The following is a 21,421-nucleotide window of genomic DNA, read 5'->3' as shown; positions in this document are numbered from 1 at the left end:
GCAATCTGGTCGACAAACTAAAGGGATTGAGAATTTTTGTGGGATGGGTTCAGTTCGTTGTCCATGAATTTGAAAATCTTATCTTGGAATGTGAGAGGATTAAACAATCCTCAAAAGAGGGATACGGTGAAGAATTTACTCAAGGAGTGGAAGTGTGATGTAGTGTGTTTCCAAGAAACTAAATTGGATTCTGTTAATTCTGCTGTTGTGAAAAGTCTTTGGAGTAGCCCTTTTATTGATTGGGTAGCTTTGGATGCCATTCATACAGCAGGGGGGTTATTTTGGCATGGGACACGAGGGTATATAAAAAAATGGATTGTCTGGTTGGGTGCTTTTCTGCTTCTATTTTGTAAGAGGGTGTGGCAAACGGTTTTGCTTGGATATGTACAGGGGTGTATGGTCTGAATGCTGATGGTCTTAGGGATGCTTTGTGGACTAAACTTGATAGTGTGAGAAGGAGGTGGAGTGTAGTTTGGCGTGTTTTTGGTGATTTTAATATCATCAGATATCTAGTAGAGCCTAGGTTGCACCGACACGGCATTTTTGCCAACGTACCGGTAAGACTCGCAGGACACCAGTGTTCGAGCAGTGTCGTTTTTTTTTTTTTTTTTTTTTTTTTTTTTTTTCACTTCTCTGACACGGCGCCAACGCGGTGGACACGCCAGCAATGGAAAAAAAAAAAAAACAAAAACCCACACAGCCCAACCTTTGATTTCCCTCTGCCCTCTATCCCTCGCCGGAGCTACATCGAGTCGATCGGTGAGTCGGCAAGCTCCCTCTCTCCCTCTGTTCCTTCCGATGTCTCTCTCTCTCTTGGCGTGGACAGGTCCGAGCTTCTTCTCTTCTCTCTTTCTGTTTCGCGATTTCTTTTTTTCTTTTTTTCTTTTTTCTTTCTTTTATCTGCTGACTGCTTTGGACCTTTGGTTTGGTGTATTGTGGCGTGTTATATTTATAACACCCAAAGCTTTTTTTTTTTAGTCCCACTCACTGTGTTATACTTTACTGTGTGTATATATATATATATATATATTTTTTTTTTTTCTTCTTTACTCAACCTTGCCTTATAAATTATAATGTTAATTATGAATTTAGTGATTTTTGTTTTTGTGTGTCCTGTTATAGTTTTATTTATTTATTAAAGTTAAATATTGTAGGTGATTTTACTAAAGCTTGTTTTTGTGTGTCCTGCTTATTTCCTTTTATGTTTTTTGTTTGATATTGAATGTAGCCTATTTAAACTTTTGGTTTGTACTCTAAACATTTTATGTGTATTATTGTACTACTTTGGGTGTTAGTTTACTTATTTGTAGTTCATACATAATTTAAATTCTAGATATAAACGTATTTTATGTCTAAAAATATTTAAAAATATGCCTAAATATAAAATTTAATTAATTATTTAATTGCCGTGTCCATGCCGTGTCGTGTCCTAATTTTTCAAAAATTGCCATTGCCGTATCTATGTCCGTGTCTGTGTCCATGTCCGTGCATCATAGAGTAGAGCGTCTTGGTTGCACTTCTTTTAGTCCAGCCATGTTCAATTCTCAGACTTTATTGAGAGGAATTTTTTGGTTGATATACCTTTGGTGGGGGGAGAGTATACATGGTTTCATGACTCAGAGAACCCTTCTATGTCTAGAATTGATAAAGTGTTGGTATCCACTGATTGGGAGGATCACTTTTTGGATGTGACTCAAAGGCCTCTTCCTCAAGTGATTTTGGACCACTGTCCTCTTCTAGTGGAGGCAGGTGGAATGTTGAGGGGAAAGACTTCTTTCAAATTTGAGAATATGTGGCTTAAGGTGGAGGGATTTGTGGATCTAGTGTGAGGTTGGTGGAACGGATACCATTTTGTGGGTCTCCTAGTTATGTTCTAGCTTGCAAATCGTAGGCTCTTAATGGAGATTTGAAACATTAAAATAAACATGTATTTGGTGATGTGTCTTTTAGGAAAAAATGCTTGCTGTTTGAGCTTTTGGACTTAGATTTGAGAGAAGGGATGCAATCTTTGTCACCGGCAGATAGTGCAAGAAGAGCTGAGATAAAGGCTGATATTGAGTATTTAGCTTCTTTGGAGGAGATTTCTTGGAGGCAGAAATCGAAGGCTTTGTACTTAAAAGAAGGGAATAATAATATTGGGTTTTTTCATAGGCTTGCTAAGTCTCATAGACGTACAAATACTATGAGAGCTGTGGAGGTTGAGGGCATTTTGTATGAGGATGAGTTTGCAATTCAGGATCAAGTGGTGGGTTTTTATAAGTCTTTGTACTAGGAGACCGAATCTTGGAGGCCCACTATTGATGGTTTAGAGTTTTCAAATCTGGATGAAACCGAGAGGCTTACTTTAGAAAGGGAGTTTGAGAAGGAGATCATTGCAGCCCTATGGGAGGCTAAGGGTGATAAGGCTCCCGGTCCAGATGACTTTAATATGACTTTATTTCAAAATTGCTGGTGTGTTCTTGAGAAGGAGATCTTGGCTTGTTTTGCAGACTTCCACAAAGAATGTATCTTTGAAAAATCTCTCAATGCCACCTTTTTGTGTTTGATATCCAAGAAGCTTAGTGTAGTCAATATTAGAGATTTTTGCCTTGTTAGCCTTGTGGGTAGTTTGTACAAGCTACTTTCAAAGATCTTGGCACATAGACTACGTTGTGTTTTGGATAAACTTATTTCCAACTCCCAGAATTCTTTTGTTGGGGGTATCAGGTTAATGTTGTCTAGGTTTGTTGCACACAATGTTGTAAAGGAGAAGACTACAGTAGATCTGATGAAGGCTTTGTCTCATATGTATGAAAAGCCGTCAGCAAACAACAAGGTGCATTTGATGAAGAAACTATTCAATCTGAAGATGGCAGAGAACGCATCAGTAGCACAACATCTGAATGAATTCTACACTATCACAAATCAATTGTCGTCTGTAGAAATTGATTTTGATGATGAGATCCATGCACTGATCGTTTTAGCTTCTTTGCCAAACAGTTGGGAGGCAAATTACCGAACCATGTAAATATTGTCTTGTGCGTGTGATTACTTTTTCTTTGGCGTGTGTTTTTCTCTATATTCTTTGTTCTCACAGGTTTAGGAATTTGTGGAAACTCCTTACAAGAAGAAGACAGCTTCTTGACTCTGTTCTTATCGCAAATGAATGCTTGGACATTAGATTGAAGAGTGGTATTTCGGGTGTGAATATTAAATTGGATACTGAGAAAGCTTATGATCATGTGAGTTGAAGTGACTTATTTTACCTTATGGAGAGAATGGGTTTTGGGGAGAAGTGGGGGAGATGGATGAAGATGTGTATTTCTACTGCCCGTTTTTCAGTGCTTATTAATGGGTCTCCAGCTGGCTTCTTTGGCAACTCTCGTGGTCTTCGCCAAGGGGATCCTTTATCTCTACTCCTATTCTTATTGGTAATGGAGGTGTTGAGTAGGTTGTTGAAAAGGACAAAAGATGGAGGCTTTCTCAGTGGATTCCAAGCAAGTCCCAATACAAGTGGAGGTTTGCATATCTCTCACCTTTTGTTTGCTGATGATACTATTCTCTTTTGTGATGCATCCGAGGAACAATTATTACATATTCGTATGGTTTTAATTTTCTTTGAAGCTATCACAAGATTGAAAGTAAATGTTAGTAAGAGTGAGATTGTGCCGGTTGGTGAAATTGGGAATTTGGATGCCTTATCTTGTATTTTATGTTGTAAGGTAGGATGTTTACCCATGTCTTATTTGGGTATGCATTTGGGGGCACATTATAAGGATTCCTCAATATGGAACCCTATCATTGAACGGATGGAAAAAAAAGCTCGCAGGTTGGAAGCAGTTATATTTGTCAAAAGGGGGTAGACTTACTTTATTGAAGAGTACCTTATCAAGTCTCTCTACTTATTTTTTATCTTTGTTCACTATTCCACAACATGTGGTAGATAGATTAGAGAGGATTCAGAGGAATTTCCTTTGGGGGAGATCTAATGATGTTTTTTAAATTATCACTTGTTGCTTGGGAGAAAGTTGTGTGGCCAGTTAAGGCTTGGGGATTCGGAAGATTGAGCTGTTTAACCAAGCTTTGCTTGGGAAGTGGCTATGGCGATTTGGGAATGAGGTCACAAGTTTATGGAGGCAAGTTATAGCTTCCAAATATGGGGAGGCCAGTGGGGGATGGTGTACTAGAGTTGTTAGAGGAACGCATGGATGTGGTATGTGGAAGAACATTAGGAAGTGGGCTGAGAGCTTCTTTGGTCATGTGTTGTATGCGGCGGGTGAGGGTTTTCGTATCAGATTCTGGTATGACCTTTGGAGTAGCCCTACTGCCTTGAAAGATTTATATCTAGCAATGTTTGCTATTGCTGTGGATAAGGCAGCTACAATTTTTGATATGGTTGAGTTTGCTATGGATGAGGGTGGTAGAAGCTAGAACTTACGCTTCCATCATGCTTTTCAAGATTGGGAGACAGGGATCTTTTATGATTTTTTTGTGCATATCTCATCCAAGTTACCTAGAGGGGGTGATGATACCATGATATGGCAATTTAATCGTAGTGGTGGTTTTGATGTGCGCTCTTTCTAGTTTTCATTGCTAGCAGCCCCATTGGTGTCTTTTCCTTGGAAGAGGATTTGGTGTGTTAAGGTACCTAAAAGGGTGGCTTTCTTCTTATGGACAGCTGCTAAGGGTGAGATTCTTACTATAGACAACCTCGTTAAGAAGAATTTACCTCTTGTTAATTGGTGCTGCCTTTGTTGATGTGAAGAGGAAACTGTGGATCACTTATTGATCCATTGTAAGTATGCTCATACCTTGTGGAGTGAAGTCCTTCGTTTGTTTGGGGTTCAGTGGGTGATGCCGAAGAATGTTGTTTCTCTTTTCTCTGCATGGTGGAATTGGTTGGGGCGTCACACTTCAAAAGTGTGGAATATGGTTCCAGTATGTCTTATGTGGTTAATTTGGAAGGAGCGCAATGCCCAAACTTTTGAGAAAATTGAGAGACTTGTAGACTGTGTGAAGTCTTTGCTACTTAGGACTTTGTTTGAGTGGTCCCGTTTTTTGGGATTTACGCATTGTCATTCTTTATTTGAATTACTTAATTTTGTTAGTCTTTCTTTTTGATTGGTTTGTATTCTTTTCAGTGCTGTGAGTTTACTATCGTAAATTCAATGTACTTTTATTATCAATAAAGTTTGTTATTACATATCAAAAAAAAGACATTGGTGCCAGTGACAACTTCACCTTGAGCCTGAAGCAAAAGACTAGATCCTCAGAAATTCTGTTCTTTATATAAAATTAATCTCCTTAATATGAGATGAAAGACTGTAGAATTGCAAATCTCAAGTCACAAGGAAATCTCAAGAAAAGGCTCAAGTTTAGTTTGTGAGCTACAGATTCAACTAGAAATGCTCTTGTTCAAGTTGATAGCAAATGGGAAATATGGAGTTTAACAATTGGAACAAGTAGCAACAATTAATCGTAATCAACAGGAGGACCATAATTACAAATTACGAACAGGGGCATTGAATTTCAATACATGAGATAAATTTAACACTCTGATACAAACTACATTGCTTTGCTAGGATATGATATTTGCAGGTACTTTGCTTTGCTAGATCTTCTCTGTAACATATAGGGATAAGATCCACTCCATTTATATCCTCCAATTCCTTCCAATTTTTAGCTAGATGGGAGAGGATCCTTTCCCTAAGATATAAACCTCTAATTCTTTGTTACTCTCTACCATGCTATGTCATCATCCAGTCAGTTTTGAAATTTAAATTACTGTACTGAATTAGTTCATGCAATATATGCTTTCATATATATAATTTTTTTTTGCCTTAGTTTTTCATTTTGTCATTTTCAGATTGTTGGGCATTCACATGGTGGTGGTACCGCTGCGCTGTTGACATATATTTTACGAGAACAAAAAGAATTATCCTTGACGACTTGTGTCACATTTGCCCTAGGTATGTACTGATCAAGCCTGTTGCCTATGTTTGCTTTCTATTTCTACTGATAGCTTTGTTTTTAGTTGTTTTACAAAGTCTTCATAAACTTTTGTAACTAGATTTACCTATAAAGGATTAAGAAGGTTATGGGGACAAAGGATTATCAATGTGTGCACCTGCCTTTTTTCCTCATTTTGTGGCATCTTACTTGATGATTATCATCAGTGAAGTCAGAATGATGTGGATTTCCAAATTAAAAATGACTTTATCCCCTAGTTTGCAGCTTTTGTTTCCATTGCATGTTCCTTCTATCAGTTAGGTTTCAGATGGCAGTGGAAATTGTGAATTATTTCTATAGAGAAACAGAAAAGGCTCTGATAGATATGATGGCTAATTTATCTAATTATCAAGTGAACACTAAAGGATGAAGAAGATGCTCTATAACATTAGGAATACAAGATATGACATAACTAAGGACACCGGATAAAGTTTATTTGCATGGCATATAAGCCTGAGAAACTTAATCCGGAAACTAGATCACGAATATGACAGTTGCTTTTAAACCATAAGCTGGAAACTTAATCCGAAGGTTCAAGAAAATGAAAACCAAATAATCACATAATGTTATCAACCATGTGCTGATTGCTTGATCAGATATTTCTTCCATATATCTAACAGTCAACCAACGAATGTCTCTCCCTCTTATTGTTCTTTGTTTCCTTTTTCTTTTTTCTTTTTTCTTTTTTTTGCTGGGCATCAAATTAATTATATAAGTCTGCACCATTTAGCTACAAAATTTCACGTTTACATTAGCTAGATCACAAAAGATTGTGACTTTTTTTTTTTTATAGGTAAAAAAGATAAATATTTAGGAACACTACCTTATGCAGATAAACATAAGGTAGAGAGAAAAATACATAGGGAAAAGAAAGAGTAAAAAGGAAAGGAAAGGAAAAAAAACTAAGTACACAGGAGAGGGCTAAGGAAAATAGGGAGAGAATCACTAGAGGTGAGTCCCCAAGCCCTAGACCAATCAAACAGAGTGCCACTAAAATAGGCCAATAGCTGGTCATCCGAACTTTCCATGTCCTCGAACGTCCTCTTATTGCGCTCTCTCTAGAGACACCACATCAAGCATAAAGGAGCTAAATTCCAAATGCTAGACAAATACTTTCCAGGCCAATTCCACCAACTGAATAGAGTATCTGTAACTGATCTAGGCAAGACCCAAGAAAACCCAAAGGATCTAAATAACAAACTCCATAGTCGAGAAGCCTTTCCACAATGTAGTAACAAATAATCCGCCCTCTCCTCATTACTGCGGCACATGATACACCAATCAACAAAATCTAACCCTCTACCCCTCAAATTATCCCCTGTAAAGATCCTATCCCATATAGTAGTCCACACAAAGAAGGAAACACGCCGAGGTGCCTTAACCTTCCAAACACCTTTCTAAGGAAAAATAATGGGCTAGGGGCTTTTCAACTTATTGTAAAATGAACGAATATCAAAGTCTCCATTCTTTGTCAACTTTCATCGAATACGATTTCCATTCTCAGTAGGAGGAAGATTAGAACCCAAGGTACGAAGAAAATCATTCACCCCACCCATTTCCCAATCATTTAGTCTCCAAATAAAATGAACATTCCAACTTCTCCGCTCCTCAATCCCCAACCGTTCAAGAAAAGAGGCCACCAATGCCTCTTTATTGGATGCAATCTCATACACGCTCGGAAAAGATAGTTGAAATGGAGACTCCCCACACAATTGATTAGTCCAAAGCTTCACTCTATCCCCCACCCCTACCTCAAAGAGAGTATTCTTGCTAAAATCCTCCCATCCCATGCGGATACTTCTTCACAAGCCACACCATGCTCCCTTTTACCTAGCTTGGACTTCCATCCCCCCCATTCTTCCCCAAACTTAATGGCTATAACCCTTCTCCAAAATCTTGTCTCCTCAATTCCAAACCGCCATAACCACTTCCCTAGTAAAGCTTTATTAAAAGTAGTTAATTTCCTTACTCCTAATCCACCATTTTTCAAAGGTTCACACACCTTGTCCCATCCCACCAAATGAAACTTGGAGTCCCCCCACAAGGAATCCCTTTGCAACCTCTCAATTTTATTGGCCACATGCGTAGGGATGGTAAAAAGAGACAAATAATAAGTGGGGAGACTAGATAAAGTGCTTTTAAGTAACGTTAGTCTTTCACCTTTTGACAAACACATCTTCTTCCAACCGGCCAACTTACGCTCAAAATTTTCCAAGATAGGATTCCAAATAGTAAGGGACTTGTAGGATGCCCCCAAAGGAATACCAAGATAGGTCATAGGCAAAGACCCAATCCGGCATCCCAAAATCTCTGCTAGGACATGGACATTAGGAACCTCCCCAATGGGAACCATCTCACTTTTCAGCGCATTAACATTTAAACCTGTCACTGCCTGGAAACAAAGAAAAAGCATCCGAATATGAAGAATCTGCTCCTCATCAGCATCGCAAAACAGAATCGTATCATCCGCAAACAAAAGATGCAATACACATACCCCTCCCCCCCCCCCCCCCCCCCCGCCCATCGTCGGCCCTAAAGCCTCGAAACAAACCAGCCTCTTCAGCTCTTTTCATCATCTTACTGATAACCTCCATCATAACCAGAAACAACATTGGCGAAAGCGGGTCCCCTTGTCTCAATCCCCTTGAACTCCCAAAAAAATCAGCTAGAGACCCATTAAACAATACAGAGAATTGGGTTGTAGATATGCATGTGCGGATCTACCTACACCACCTCACCCCAAATCCCATTTTCTTCAAAAAATTAAGAAGGGCCTCCCAGTTCACATGATCATAAACTTTCTCAATATCTAATTTACAGATAACCCCCGGAAGCTTACTTTTCACCCTACTATCAACACACTCATTAGCAATGAGAACTGAATCAAGAATCTGTCTACCACCCACAAAACTGTTCTGAGACTCAGATATCAACTGATCCAAAACCTCTTTCATGCAGTTTGCCAACACCTTGGCCAAAATCTTGTAGACACTCCCCACCAAACTAATAGGTCTAAAATCTCGAATATTGAAAGCACCATTCTTCTTAGGGATTAAGGCTATGAAAGTTGCATTAAGAGATTTTTCAAACTTACTGTGTTGATAAAACTCTTCAAACACAGCTAAGATATCTCTTTTCACAACTCCCCAACAATGGTGATAAAAATCCAAAGAGAAACCATCAAGACCTAGAGTTTTATCTCCTTCCATCTCTTTGACAACTCGAAGGACCTCCTCCTGTTCAAACCTAGGATGCATGGACGCGGTGCCGGAGGTGCCGCACCCACATCCAACACGGCGACGCGCGAGGGACGCCGCTGCTCACGCGTCGGGCCGCATCTGCCACGTGGTTTTTTTTTTTTTTTTTTTTTTTTTTTTTTTTTCAGCCGACTCGCGTCGACGCGGCTTGAATCATGCCGAATTGTCACCGATTCGTGCTGATTCGGCCAGAATCGGGCAGTATCGGCCCGTATCGGTCGGCGACTGAAACGGCCGAAACAGGCCGAAATCGGCCTTGAATCATGCCGGAACAGCCAAAATTGGCTCTGAATGAGACCCAAAAACCCTAAATTTGTCCTTAATTTTATTTTGAATATTTGTTGCTTCTTTTGTGTTTTCTTTTTGGTTTTGTGTTTCTTGCTTTCTTCTTTCTTTATTTTGTGAATCAAGGCATAGTAATATGTTTTTTAAGAATATTTTAATAGTAAAAATATAAATAAAATATAAATAAAAATATTTTTAATAATTTTTTAATTGCCAAGTCCCGCCGCACCCGCACCTGCACCCGCACCCACACCCGCACCCGTGCTTCATAGGTTCAAATCTCCGTTCAAGCCAATCCCTCTCCAACCCCTCTATCTGATCAAACTCCAATCCTTCCACAAAAGGCCTCCACTCCTTTGTCTCCTTGTACAAATTTTTATAAAATTGTACAGCTTGGTTAGCCATCTCAGATTCGTCCTCATAGATAACCCCATTCACTTCCAACATACTAATATGGTTATACCTTCTCCAAGAATTGGCCATCTTGTGGAAAAATTTGGTATTGTTATCTTCTTCCTTAATGCAAAGCATCCTCGATTTCTGTCTCCATGAAACCTCTTCCAAAGAGAGAAGGTTCTGTATTTGAGATCTCAACCCAGCCCTCTCACCTAACTCCTCTTCAGAAAGGCCATGCTCCCCTTCCTTAACATCCAATAATTTCAAAGCCTCCAGCAATTGTAACAGTTTGAGAACATGTGGAGTCATCAATTGACGACTCTTGTGCATGGAAGTCACAATCAATTGTAACAGTTTGCTTAAACTGCATATATTCCAGGAGGTGTAGTACAAGAAAAGTTCTCTGATGGAGCTTCCAAGGCAAATATTTATAGACCTGGATTTTATGAAAGTCAACTGAAACTGAACCGCTTGTCCAAGTACCTTTCGCTTGCCAATATCCTGCCTACTCTAATAGTTAAAACACATTAGAAAGTAGTCCATGTAAAAGAACTAAAAAAGCATATATATATATATATATATATATATATATATATATAAATAAGCTTACCTTCTTGAAATGAAGGTCTACCTTATCCAGGCTGCTTGTAAAAGTTGCTTTATACAGTAGTAAACTTATACAGTATTAAACATGAGATTCTCAACTTCAGAGCTTAGAATGTGTGAAAATAAGGTCATAACAAATATATATATATATATATATATATATATATATATATATATATATATATATATAATACACCTGCTATTGTACAGATAAAAAGTGAAAGCCAAGCAAATGGTACTCCTAAAGTGATTCTTTCCTAAAGGACTCTATAGTCCATACAACAACCAAGCATTAGTACTGAATTATTTGATTTCAAGTTCTTCCCTTTTTATGGTCTTCAGGAAGTCTATCTCTAATTTATAATAGTTCATAAAATTCAGTTTTTAATTTTATATTATAAGTTTTAATTTGAAATCTCTTCTAAAATATGTTGGTAAAAATAATTACTTTTCACATTTTTACATCCCTATAGTTGGCCCTTAGTTGATTAGACTCTAACACCAACCTCCTTGTGGTTTTCTAAAATGACACTTCCCCTAAACAGTTTATGAAAGGAAACTTCATTCATTAAGGTTTGTATAAATGCAACATGTAACTTTCCATTAACATAATATTTCATTTTTAAAAAGATTCCTATAAATTATACTTCTAAAAACTACTCCAAAAACTATTCCAAAGAATCCAAACATAAAAACTACATGGACAGCTTTTCTTCTTGACCCACAACGCTGAATAACAACTATACTGGGAAATTTTGACAACTAATTGAACTTGGGTTAACCATTTTTTATTTACCAACACGGGGCATCCTTTTGTTGCTACTTGCTAGATATGATTGTTGCCAGTAAGACAGAAAATTACTATTAAAAAAAATCAACTTAGTTAATTATAAAACTTATTTGGAAGAAGATGAAATCTTACTTAGTTCTAACCTTGCTGGCTGCATTGCAGTCTTTGGCCTCTTTAGATATATGCAAATATAACTATAATGGCTGGCCATTTTGCCTCCTACTTTTGCGAGTTCCACATGTAGTCTGGGACGACCTAGACTACAAACAATGGGGATTGTGAAACAAATTGTTATAATTTATATGATTTCATTGATCATTGTACTCTACACCATGATTGATGGTCTCTAGTATAAGTCCTGTATATGTTGTGTTTTTTTTTCTTTTCAATGAATTGCGTTATTTATCAAAAAAAAAAAAAAATTATGAAATAGAACACTGATTGTTAGGAAACCCCCTTGTATCTCATCATTCATACTGTGCTTATACTTATTGTGTATGGGTTAGTGCTTATTCTATTTTGTTTTCTAAATAAATTTAGAGTTAGTGTTTGCTTGGTAATGTCAAGGCTCTGAAAATCAATGAATAATATCAAAAGAAAGGAATGTTGAGATTGACAGTCAGTGTAGTCACCACCACTTGGAAGTTTAAAAAAAAAAAAAAATTGCATGTGCGTGGGGAAAGGAATAAAAGGTGGGTGTGGACTATTGGTGGAAAGGAATACAAGGTGGGTGTGGACTGCATGAACATTGGAGAACTGTGAAAGCCAAGAAAAGAAATAAACCACTAGAATATGTGACTTGCTGTATTGGTAATTCTGTAAAGGGAAAATAATTTGATTCTCTACTAGTATTGCAAGTTGATTGTGATAAACCTGTTATTGTTGTTGAAGAGTGAGTTTAAGTATTTTGAGTAGTAGTCTTTTTTGTTGTTGTGAAAATAAACAATGGAATGCCTTCTTTGAAAGGGTAAATATTGAAAGGTTGATGATTTTATAGTCACATTTGTAAAACCTATTGTCGCGTTTGTAAAACATATTAAAAAAATTCTATAGCCGTGTTTTCAAAATGAGGCTGTAGGCTGAGGATCTATAGTCGCGTTTTAAAAACGTGGCTACAGACAATTCAAACAAATAAATAAAAACCCCATAGCTGTATTTTCAAAATGTGGTTGTGGGCTGAGGATCTAGAGCCATGTTTAATAAACGTGGCTAATGTACACCCTATAGCTGCGGCTTAAAAACACGGCTGAAATAATACCTATGGACCTATCAGACCTATAGTTACAGGTTTTAGGCAACGGCTAAAAATGTGGCTATAGAAAATGCCGTTATAGACCGAATTGACTTATAGCCATGTTTTTAGGATCTATAGCTATAGCCCACTTTTTTTTTTTTTTTTTTTGTTTTGTTTTGTAGTATGGTCTTGAATTCAGAATTTGTTGGCTGTTTATCTCACCAGTATTAATAAAAAGGAGTCGATGCTTAGATTCCAACCCTATCAATTTTCATTAAATAATCCCTAACACAGCAATTTAATAACTACTACTACTATGAGTTCCAGATAGCTCAACTTGTAAAGTCTTTGATGGTTGTATAAGAGATTTGGGGTTCAATCCTCGCCTACACAAAAAACTGATTGGTGTTTTGGTCTGATGATAAAAAGTTATCATCAGGAGTGGACGCCACAGGTTTGAAACTCTAAAAAAAAAAAAAAAAACTACTACTACTGAACATGGATCACACATTGGGACCACCATTTAATTACTACTACTAATGAATATAGATCACACATTGGGATTTAAATCAACAGCCCATCATTTGCAAAACCAAACCTAAAATCTAATAAGTCCCATAAAATCCTACATTAATCAAAGCCCAAAATAGCAAACATATCATAGGTCCATAAACTTAACTCTTGGTTGAGTTTTCGTCACAAACATTGCCGAATATTGACTAACACAACCAATATGATTCTCATCATTTGGAGCTAAAACAACCCCCATCATGTCCAATTAAAGCCTCCTACCAACTGCCACAAGATCCTAAATTGATCAAAACCTTAAACTGGATAACGTTTCATAGTCAAATAAGCCTAACACGGTCAATCTGATCCCCACCACCTAAATTACTACGACTAATCCACACAGTTCACACATTCTGAACCCAAATCAACCACCCATCATTTCCAAAACCAATCCTAAACTCTCCTACAGCTGCCATGACATCCTACATTGATCAAAACCCCAAAAATGGTTAAAATTTCATAGTCAAATAATTCTAACACAAAAATGTGATCCCCACCATCTAATCACAACTGCTATTACACATAAATCACACAATTTGGATATAAATCAAACCCCAATCATTCCCAGAACCAATCCTAGAGTCTCCCAACAACTGCCACAAGATCCAACACTGATCAAAACCCCAAAGTGGATAACATTTCACAGCCAATGTGACACATAGATCACAAAATTTGAACCCAAATCAACCACCCATCAATTCCAAAACCAATCCCAAGCTTATCCAAAAGGGAAACCATTCTTAAATTTGACCATTGAATGTCTCCTTTCATGTTTATGAGGTGTACACTCATTTTTATTGTCACTTTGCTTGGACCATCTTTTGAACGGTTGGCCATTTAAGATTTAACCATTTTTTCCTTTATCAGTTTGTGTGGAGTCAACTATTCTTCGCTGTATTGATATCATCAACATCTAGAAAAATTATCATTATATAATTGTCGGGGACGTTTTTGTGACAAGGGCAAAAAATGCGAGAATGACCTAAATCTTCCCTTTAGTTCTTTAAAAGTGATTATTTGTGGAGAATCAAGCCCAAAATTTCAAATGTATAATAAACAAAGGCTAATGGTGCTTTAACAAGAGAGAAATCAAAATGCTAATAACAAAAATGCTGAAAAATGCATAGGAATACAACAGGTCTGAAACTTTGACCCATAGTCAGCGAGAAGAGGAAATTGAAAGAGGTTGTGAGGAAGAGAGGGAAAGTTCTTCTGTACCCATATTTCCATTCCTAAGCTTCGAAATTGTGAGAATGTTGGTTGATTGAATGGGTTTTTGCTCTAAAGTTTCAGCTACGCGGGTAAAACATGGTTCGTTCATTTAAGTTGAAGAGAGAGTTTCGTATCGAGTTTGGGGTGTTGCTAATGACTGGTTTTTTGGTAGTAGTAGAGACTTTTATCCAACATGATACTAATTTGGTGTCTTGGCTTAGGTTGCTTTTGTTTAGGGAATAGCTTGCATGTATTTAACATGATTTGGGAAATAAATGGGGTTTGCTCTAATTGGCTGCCTTTCGTCAACCATTTTAGATTATTGGAATACTCACCTAAGTAAGGGCTAGCAGCTGGAGTTGGCGAATAAGAGTCAACTATATTTTAAAGGAAAAAATGGTTTAGGGCAGAAACTTTGAGTTACAAATAGTCAGAGCATAAAAACTCTTTTGGGGTGGAAATTTTGGGTATAAGACCTCGTCCATGAACCTGAGGTGCTACTATTATCCCTTACCCACTTGGTAGCCACACTTCCTCAATTTCCCGAATAAATCGTATGGGATTGGGCTATACTTAAAAAAATATAATATAATATAATATAATACATTAATTGAGCCCACAGGGAAGTCGGGCTTGGTTGAATTAGGCTTATACAAAATGTGTCGCGAAAATGGGTATCAACAATAACCACAATAATATTTTGTTTCACAATTACAACAATATCAAGTAAATCTACCTCCACTTCCTTTAGTTTAGGTTAGTGTAAATAAATAAAATTTCAAGGCAAAAGAAGGTGAAAAAAAAAAAATCAACTATTACGCAGACAAAGTTTTCAACATTACTAGTGGGATTCAACTTTATTTGGCTCATTAATGATTATTGTTTAAAAAATATAATAGAAAGAACACGGCATCTAGAAGTTGGATATTTGACATATGGTCTTACATGAAAATTATGTCACACGGTAGAAAATGTGTAATTGTTGAAAAGTCACCTTTCACCCCAGGATGGGGTGGGAGTTAAAGAAAAAGAATCTAGAAAGTCGATAACATTGATATTGATGAAGAAAATCTATGCGGTTTATCTGAAAAATGATCGTTAAGTGAAATGATAGTCCTTTGTTCCACTATGAGTATTCAATTTTATGCACCACAAATGTAATATACTATGGGTCTTATTTCTTTCCACTTTGATTACTTTATTAGAAAACGTGGCGTGTAGTAATTTGCAATAAACGAAGGATAAAAGTGGAACATGGAACTTTTATTTCGTCCAATAAACCTAGCACATCTCATCACTTGTCTTTGGCAAATATTGATCTAGCAGGGTTTGGTTTACTATCACTAAAAGAATTATGCCATTAAGAGCACACATGCATACGCATAAGATTTTTCACCATCATGAACCTTAGGTTCTGGACAAATGTCCTCCACATGAATTTTTGAATGTGTATTCTTGACCTAACAAGTATATTGCTTAATTATTGTATCGAATATGAACTCAACTGGAAGAAGAGAATGTAGGGAATAATGATCCCATATTTTGAAAAAACACCCCACAAGCACTTATATTTATGGAGTAGCCTTCATGCTAAGGGTGCGTGGTGGTGACCATCTTTTAAAATGGTGCCCATTTAACCTTTATTCCGTTTGCCAGTTTGTGTGGAGTCACCATTCCTTCGTTGCAATGATATCACTAGCAGAAAAATTATCATTATATAACAATAATAAGTTTTCTTTAAATCTTCCTCCACTTCCTTTAGTTCAAGTTAAATAAATAAAAGTTCAAGGCAAAAGAAGGTGAAAAAAGGAATCAACTATTAGGCAGACAAAGTTTTCAATATTACTAGTGGGAGCCAACTTTATTTGGCTCATCAATGATTGTTTTTGAAAAAATATAATAAAAAGAACATGGCATCTAGAAGTTGGACATTTGACATATGATTTTACATGGAAACTATGCCACATGGTAGAAAATGTGTAGTGGTTAACAACTCACCTCCCACCCCAAGATTGGAGTGGGGGTTAAGGCAAAAGAAGTCAAAAAGTTTTTTTTTTTTTTTTTTTTTTTATAATTTTTAGAAACAAGTCAGAAAGTTGATAACATTGATACTAATAAAGAAAATCTGTGGTTTATATAAAAACTAATAGTCCTTTGTTTCACTATGAATATTCAATTTTATGCTCCACCAATTGTAATACTATGGGTCTTATTCCACTTTGATTAATTTATTAGAAAAAGTGGCATGTGGCAAATTGCAATAAGTGCATAGCAATAATAAATGCTATGTTTTAACTTTAGATATATAAATGTAGATTTGAGAGGAGATAATTGCATTGTATTAATTTAATGTGTTTTATATATTATCACATTTATAAAGTGTAGATTCCATTAAATAGTAAGTCTTTGTATACATCTTATACGTCATAAAAAGTGATATAGAAAAATAGCTACCTACAATAGATCGTTTGAAACCATTTGTTCTTTGGATGACTTGGTTAGTTGGTTATGCTCAATCCATCACCATTTACCAATTAGGTGGTGTTTCATTTGCGTAATGCTAGATTCCATGGAATCACATACATGGGAATGTTAAGGTTGGTTATTGAACACATGGGGTTCCACTGTATCTACCCTGAAATGGTAATTATACTGCAATCGTGTCTTTCTTTATGGGTGCAATCATGTTAGTAAGGCCACTAAACAGTAACACTTGCATAAATGAAGAATTGGAAAGCACATAAATGAGATTTTAATCAACCATGGGCATTACTCTTTTGCTAAACGTGCGGGAGGTTAGAACAAAGCTATATATATACACTATGCTCATGGGAAAAAGCCTTTCTTCAAACAATTTTATCAAACACCTTACAGGCTTAATCATTATTGGAGTATTTTTTAATTATTTTTTAAAAAATACCTTACAAGTAAACTGTGAGATGTCCATTGGCAAACAAAAGTCACTGAACCAAAAAAAGAAGAAGAAGCAATTAAGGGTATGTTTGGTAGTGACTTTTAAACAACAGTTTTAGTGTTCATTGGTAAACAACTTACAGGTAAACTGTGAGATGTCCATTGGTACTCTCATTTTCTAATATTCCGTCAAGGTTCATTGCTTGTTAGAATTGTGTTGCTAAATAATTAAAATTTTCATATTTTAATACTGAAAACTAAATAACAATACTTAAACACTACTACCAATTGAGCCCTAAGTTACTGAACGCAAAAAAGAAAACAAAAAGTAGTCAACAAATCAAAGTCTTGAACTGCAATTCCTACGCAATTTCGTGAAACATGAGGATTGGTCTTTGGCATTTGGTTGAAGTCATCCAGTCAAAAGCCTTCATTAAAATTAAAAGGGTAACTGCACTTTCTTCTAGGGAGAAATGACACTCCATTGATATCCAATTGCATTTTATTAAATTAATATTAAAAATGTTATGTACTATCCTACCATATTTCTAAAATTATCTTATTTTCAAAATTTTGAATTTGTGTTTCTGATATACTCTCATTTTCTAATATTCCGACAAGGCTCATTGCTTGTTAGAATTGTGTTGCTAAATAATTAAAATTTTCATATTTTAATAAATTAAACTTTTGAGACCATCGATAATTTAACCTTGCTTAATTATTGTATCAACAACACTGTAATGGAAATTCTTCACCAAAAACCAACCTTTAGCGTGAAAATTTTGAATGAAATGTTAATTCCACCGTCGTATCATAGGCCACTAAATAGTGTTTCACATGCACATCGGATGAATTTAAAAGCACAAGTCAACAAGTCAAGTTCTTTATTAAAATAATATAATAATAAGGAAAAGGAGAAAGGGTTTGAAGAATCACTATATATATATTACGATGAGCTCTAATAACTATATACCCACACTTCAGCTTTTCTTCCTTCAAACTTCCCTTCCTTCAATTCGTTACCATGGCCGCCTCTTTTGTAACTCTTCATCATGTGCTTTTTTTAGTATGGTTCCTTCCCATTGCCTTCAGTCTAAGCTTCTTTTTCTTCAAAGCAGAGTCAATCTCAAATGTCTCTTGCAATGAAAAAGACAAGCAAGCCCTTCTAACCCTCAAACATGGTCTCACTGATCAAGAACACGTCCTCTCATCCTGGTCTGACCATAAAGATTGCTGTATTTGGGACGGAGTTTTCTGCGACAAGAAAATTGGCCGAGTCTCTGAGCTCCACCTCAATTATTTGACGTTAGGCGGTGAGATTAGTGGTTCGTTGCTCCAATTAGAACATTTGAATTACTTGGATTTGAGTCGCAATGACTTTAATTGTACTCCGATTCCGACTTTCCTTGGTTCAATGATCAGTCTCACTCATCTTAACCTCTTTGGTGCTAACTTCTGTGGACTCGTTTCTCATCAGCTTGGGAACCTTTCAAGCCTTCGCTATCTGTCACTTGGAAATAATTCTGACCTCTATGTAGATAACCTTCGTTGGATGTCTGGTCTCTCTGCCATTCAATTCCTTGACCTGGGCGATGCTGACCTTCACAGAGAAGTTGATTGGCTTCAAATAATGAGTAAGTTCCCATCTCTTTCAGACCTATACTTGTACAATTGTCAGCTTGATAGCCTGAATCCATCTCTTGGATTTATCAATTTCACGTCTCTTGGAGTCCTTGATCTTTCTGGATATCATTTCAATCATGAGATACCTAATTGGTTCTCTAATCTCAGTACAAGCCTCTTATGGCTTAGCCTGTACAACAATTCTTTGAAAGGCAATATACCGCCTAGCATTTTCAATTTAGAGAAATTAGAATATCTTGATCTCGGACGTAATTCTTTAAATGGTTCTATACCTTCTTCCTTTGGGAATTTATCTCATATAAGATCATTATACCTCGACCAAAATCAAATGAATGGCACCATTCCAAAGAGTCTTGGGCTTCTCTCTAAGTTAGAGACGTTGTATGTCGGAAAAAATTCTTTAACAGGTACCATAGATGAAGGGCATTTCAGAAAACTCTCAAAATTAAAGGATCTCTATATGTCTGAAGCACCTTTGTTCTTTAATGTCAATTCCAATTGGGTTCCCCCCTTCCAACTTTGCTATGCCTACATGAGCTCAATCAAGATAGGTCCTAATTTTCCTTCATGGCTACAATCACAAAGATCCCTCAATATTTTAGATATGTCCATGTCAGGAATTTCAGGCAAAGCTCCGGTTTGGTTCTGGAATTGGACTTCAAACATTACATTTATCAATCTCTCTAACAACCACATAGAATGTGATGTATCAGACATTTTTCTGAGTTCTACTGTCAAAGTGCTCAATATAGCTAACAACTCATTTTATGGACCCATTTCTAGTTTCTTATGCCAAAAGAAAATTAGAAAGAATAAATTAGAAGTTTTAGATGCATCAAACAATCTCTTATCAGGAGAACTTTCTCACTGCTGGAAGTATTGGCAATCTTTGATCCATTTAAACTTAGGGAGCAATAATCTAGTAGGTGGAATTTCCTACTCCATGGGGGCTTTAGTTAACCTCCAATCATTGCGTTTACAAAACAATAGCATCTATGGAGATATTCCTTCATCGTTGAAAAAATGCTCAAATCTGAGGCTTATTGATATGGGTGATAATCATTTGTCCATTATACCACTATGGATTGGAGAAATAACAAATCTTATAGTTCTTCGTCTAAGATCAAGTGACTTCAAGGGTTATATACCTCGACAAATATGCCAACTTTCTTCTCTTAGAGTATTGGATCTTGCCAATAATAGCCTATCAGGATCCATACCAAACTGCTTGAAAAATATTAGCGCCATGGCATTACCAGAATCCTATGATATTTCATTTTCTTATTTTATGTCTTATTCGTCTTTTTATTTTTATGCATATGCATCCTATGTTGAGAATGTTCAGTTGGCTCCCAAAGGGAAAGAAATGGAATACAAAGAAAACCTTAAATTACTTAGGCTCATAGACCTTTCAAGTAACAACTTGTCTGGATCAATCCCTACTGAGATTTCAGATCTTTTCGAATTACGTTTTTTGAATTTGTCTCGAAATCATTTGATGGGAAAGATACCAGAAAAAATTGGGAGTATGAAAGAGTTAGAGTCAGTTGATCTCTCACGAAATCATTTATCAGGTGAAATTCCTCCAAGCATATCTAATTTGACATTTCTTAGTCTCTTGGACTTGTCATACAACAACCTCTCGGGTAGAATTCCTTCAAGCACCCAGCTTCAATCATTTGATGCCCTTAGGTACATTGGAAATCCTCAGTTATGTGGTGATCCTCTTCCAAAAAGCTGCGCAATTGAGGAACAATCTTTGAATAAATCACCAATTGGCAGTGTTGAAGATGATTTTGAAAACTCCAGCTTCTACATTGGTATGGGAGTTGGATTCGCAACTGGCTTTTGGGCAATTTGTGGAGCTCTCTTCTTTAATAGGACTTGGAGGCATGCTTATTTTAGATTTGCGGATGAAATAAAAGATTGGATTTATGTGACTACAATGATAAAGATGAATTTACTGGAAAAGCTAAGAGTCTGCCTTAGTAAGTGAGGCTTTGTTATCTAGCCAAAAGGTATTGCTTCAAGTTATATGTCTTGAATATTTTTTTCTTTCATGTTATTGTTGTAGTCAAATACTTTTAATATACAATTTAATTCATAGCTAAATGTGATAGTCATTTGGTTTTTATTTCACAAATATGACATAACTTTAGCCTTGGTTTATGACATAATAGTTTTACTGAAAATACTATTCCCTATTTTAAAAATGGGTTTCTCATTTTGGAACTAACAAACTCTACTCAATTGAACCAAATCTATGATTGACTTTGAATTGAGTTGGGTTTTGATAACAATATTAGTCAATAAACTCTACTCAATAAAGTTTAAAACTTTCTTTCACTTATGCTATACTTTCTTATCTTCTTCTTCTTTTTCGTGCTTTTGTATGACCCTTTTGCTCTTTTGCAAAAAATATTCACAGGTTGTGAAAACTCTTGCAATCCAAGACAATTACAATTAGAAGCAGATATAAATAAATTGTTTCTATACGAGTTCAGTGTAACTATGACTTTGTCATCT

At 36.3% G+C, this 21,421-nt stretch overlaps 1 protein-coding gene across 1 annotated transcript; it reads left to right on the top strand.

Annotated features, from left to right (window-relative positions):
- The first annotated feature begins 18,275 nt into the window (after window positions 1–18,275).
- Window positions 18,276–20,891, top strand: LOC142633559 (receptor-like protein EIX2). The gene has a single exon (XM_075807799.1). The coding sequence runs from the start codon at window positions 18,276–18,278 to the stop codon at window positions 20,889–20,891; it is 2,616 nt and encodes an 871-aa protein (XP_075663914.1).
- The last annotated feature ends 530 nt before the right edge of the window (window positions 20,892–21,421 follow it).

The sequence above is a fragment of the Castanea sativa genome, chromosome 5 (assembly GCF_040712315.1).
Source record: "Castanea sativa cultivar Marrone di Chiusa Pesio chromosome 5, ASM4071231v1".
Taxonomy (NCBI): domain Eukaryota; kingdom Viridiplantae; phylum Streptophyta; class Magnoliopsida; order Fagales; family Fagaceae; genus Castanea; species Castanea sativa.
Note: the sequence above shows the minus strand (reverse complement) of the source record. Positions and strands in the feature narration are given on the sequence as shown.